Source organism: Echinops telfairi, unplaced genomic scaffold (assembly GCF_000313985.2).
Source record: "Echinops telfairi isolate 266 unplaced genomic scaffold, ASM31398v2 ScPeMD7_7458;HRSCAF=8496, whole genome shotgun sequence".
Lineage (NCBI taxonomy): Eukaryota > Metazoa > Chordata > Mammalia > Afrosoricida > Tenrecidae > Echinops > Echinops telfairi.
The window spans coordinates 26,718,344-26,721,370 of record NW_022111358.1 but is presented as its reverse complement, the minus strand read 5'-3'; the positions used below and the strand labels follow the sequence as shown (position 1 = coordinate 26,721,370).

The following is a 3,027-nucleotide window of genomic DNA, read 5'->3' as shown; positions in this document are numbered from 1 at the left end:
GCCCTTTTGCTAGCTGAAGCTGACCGGGTGCCCTCGGCCCATCCACAAGGTGCAATCTGGAGCAGGGCTGGGGCAGATGCCTCCCACCAGTGACCACAAGACGACGTTGGGTGGGCATGTTTTTTTAATGCCATCGTCACCGGCAACAGGTGCTGAGCCCAAGGGCCTGCTTCTGGTTGCTCCCAGACCAGAGAGCCCAGGTTCTGTGTCCAGGTGTACCCAGACCCTTGGGTGATCCCCCTTAGGTTCTGAGCTCAGTTTTCTTCTTTACAAATGGGGGTACCTCTCAGAAGCTGGCAGCCAAGGCCCCAGGGACTGGGCAGCACCCAGTCCTTCAGAGGGGGGAACCCACTTCTGCCTTCTGTATCCGCTCGCTCCTGTGGGTGCCATCACAGTACGGGGGGCGCTTGGTGGCCTTGCAGGTACAGAGGGCTACGGTGCGAGTGTCCTGGACCTTGAACTTGAGTGGGGACAAGCCAGTGAGTTGGAAGAGGTGGGAGCCATCACAGAAGGGCTGGTGGAGGAAAGAGAGGCATCAGACTGGACCACCTGCATAAACGTGGGGTGGGGAACTCAGTCTAACACCAGACTTTGTGGTTCAATAAAGTTAAGACTCTGGGTCCACTCTGATCAGCTGATGCCATCTGCGACGTGGGCGCATGAGCATTCTCAACACCCACTGCCATCGTCGACTGACTCTCAGGGGCCCCAATTGGTACAGCAGAATGCAACCGGCCCGGGCCTGTGCCAGCCTCACAATTGTTACGTTGGAGCCCATGGCCGCAGCCCCGGTGTCAGTCCATCTCTGCCCTCTTCCTTGCTGCCCCTCCTTAAGAAGCGCCATGTCCCATTCCAGGGACAGCTTTCTCTCCCGATGACATGTCCACCCATCCCTCCCTTCCAAGGAGCAACCTGGCTGTACTTGTTTCAAGAGTTGGTTCTTTGGCAGGATGGGGGGCTTCTTCACCAGCACCCGCAGGCAAATATAGCAGCTCTGGGGGTTTACACCTTCAGGGTCCTGCTTTCATATGCATAAACCCAGACCCCAACTCCGTGCCTCTGAGTCACGGTGAGGTGGAGTGACAAGCTGGCTCTCCCACAGCGCCACCAGGGCTACTGTCAGCGTCGTCGCCAGGACACAAGATGAGTGACACGGTCCTTAGGCACATTGCCCAAACACATGCCCAGGCAGAGAGTTTCTGGAGCAATAAAATGTCTGCAGGACGCAGAGGGCTGCACAGGGGCAGAATTTCCCAGGTGGAAAGTCTGCAATGGTTAAGCAAATGGGTGGCTACTGTCTTGTATTTTCCATGGCTCCCAAGTCTCCATTGGTTCCTGAAATGCCTTTCCTTCCCACAGGAGGCAGGAGAGGCTGTTTGCTAGTCCCAGAACCCTAAGGAGCCGTTCAACTGTGTCCTATAGGGTCGCCCTGAGCCAGCATATGGACTCGATGGCAGTGGGTCGTGGCGAGTCAGGGTGGGGCGGGAGGAGAGGGATTGGGAGACTGAAGTGCACCAACAAATTGGCGGACCCCGTCTGAGTCCTCCGCCTCCCCACGCTGGGCCAGACTCCTGGAGGCGGGTTCCTTCAGCCCCGTCCCACCCTTAGGAGAAGCGCCTCAAAATCGTGGCAATTAGTGACTGGGCTTCGGATACCTTGAGGCGGCGGAGAGGCTCACAGTTCAAAGTCCAGCTCAGGAAGAAATGGAGCTGGAGAGGCAGAATGGAGACGCAGTGTACTAGGAAGCAGGTGGAGAGAGGATGGCGGGCTCAACAGATGACCCGAAGGAAGCCCAGAAAGGGAAGGGCTTTTTGGGAGAGGACTGGGAGGGAGAAGGGCCGGGGAAGGCTGGGAAGCGAGGGCCTCCACAGAAAGTCCAGATGCCTCCTGGAAGAGGGAACATGGAGTGAGAGACAAAGTGGGCCACAGTGGTGCCTGAGTTAGGAGCCTAGGAGCTGTGGGCCAGAGCTTGGGCTCTGCCAGTCTGCGTGGGGAGTCTGGCTGGGGACTCATGGAGTGGTGTTGGCCTTTTTCACCTCCACTCCCTCTTCCTTGTTGGTCTCCCAGATACTGAAGGGAGACAAGGGCTATCTTGAGGCTCTCAGGAAACAACCATATTGTCCTCAACTCGGGGCTATTGCATGTCTGTAGGGAAGGGGGGAGTTGAGGCCTCTCACCTGCTTTTTGCTGCGACCACACACACACCACCTGTACGTGGTACCAGCCACCAGCTCCACCTTGATGGGCGTTTTCTGGGCCACCACGGCCTTGGCTGGGGTTTTAGAGAACCATCCAGTCTGTGGAAATGGAAGACCGGCTCGGGGGCAGTCAAAGCCCTGGGAGCCCTTTCCTGCCTTATCTAATTTCCCACAGCCCTGGGCCTGGGCCAGGCTTCCTCCTGAGGAGGTTGCCCCAATACCACCTGCAGGGCAGTTCCCCAGGAGGATTGGAGCTCCCTCTGGGGAGGCACTTCCAAGGCCCTTAGGTTCTGAGGACCGAACAGCCTGCTGTCTAAGCCCTGTCCCCACTCCCCAGCTTCCTCCCTGGGTGCTAGCGTGGGCAGTGCTGGGGTCCCTAAGGCAGGGCCAACTTCCCCTAAGGCTTGATTTTTCAAGCATTATTTCCAGCCCCCAAACTCCCGGCCTTACTATGTGGGGTCCAGTCTACCTTCTAGGCAGACCAGCAGTTCTCAGCCTTCCTCAGACAGCTCCTCATGTGGTGGTGACCCCCTGGCCACAAAATCATTTTCGTTGCGCCTTCATCACTGTCATTTTGCTTTGGTTCGGAATCGGGCGACGCCGGGGAGAGGGTCGTTTGACCCCCAGGTTGAGAACTGCTGTTGCAGAGCTAGCTAGGGGGCTACGGGAGGCGCCGGCCCGCAAGGCTGGGCCGGACCCTGTCTCCATCCCACGCCCAGGCCTGCCCTGCAATGTCCCCTGACCTGGACGGAGCTACAAATACTCACCAGCCAGGAGGAGAATTCCCGCCTCTGGCTCAGCTTCGGGGCGGCAGGCAGGCAGGCAGGCA

General features: G+C 58.3%; 1 protein-coding gene across 1 annotated transcript; it reads right to left on the bottom strand.

Moving 5' to 3' along the window:
* Window positions 1-106: 106 nt before the first annotated feature.
* Window positions 107-3,025, bottom strand: CISD3 (CDGSH iron sulfur domain 3; the record flags this gene model as incomplete). Its single annotated transcript, XM_045299329.1, has 3 exons — window positions 107-514; window positions 2,178-2,297; window positions 2,966-3,025. Coding segments are annotated over 3 exons (360 nt in total), but the record flags the coding sequence as incomplete, so codon positions are not given.
* Window positions 3,026-3,027: the final 2 nt, after the last annotated feature.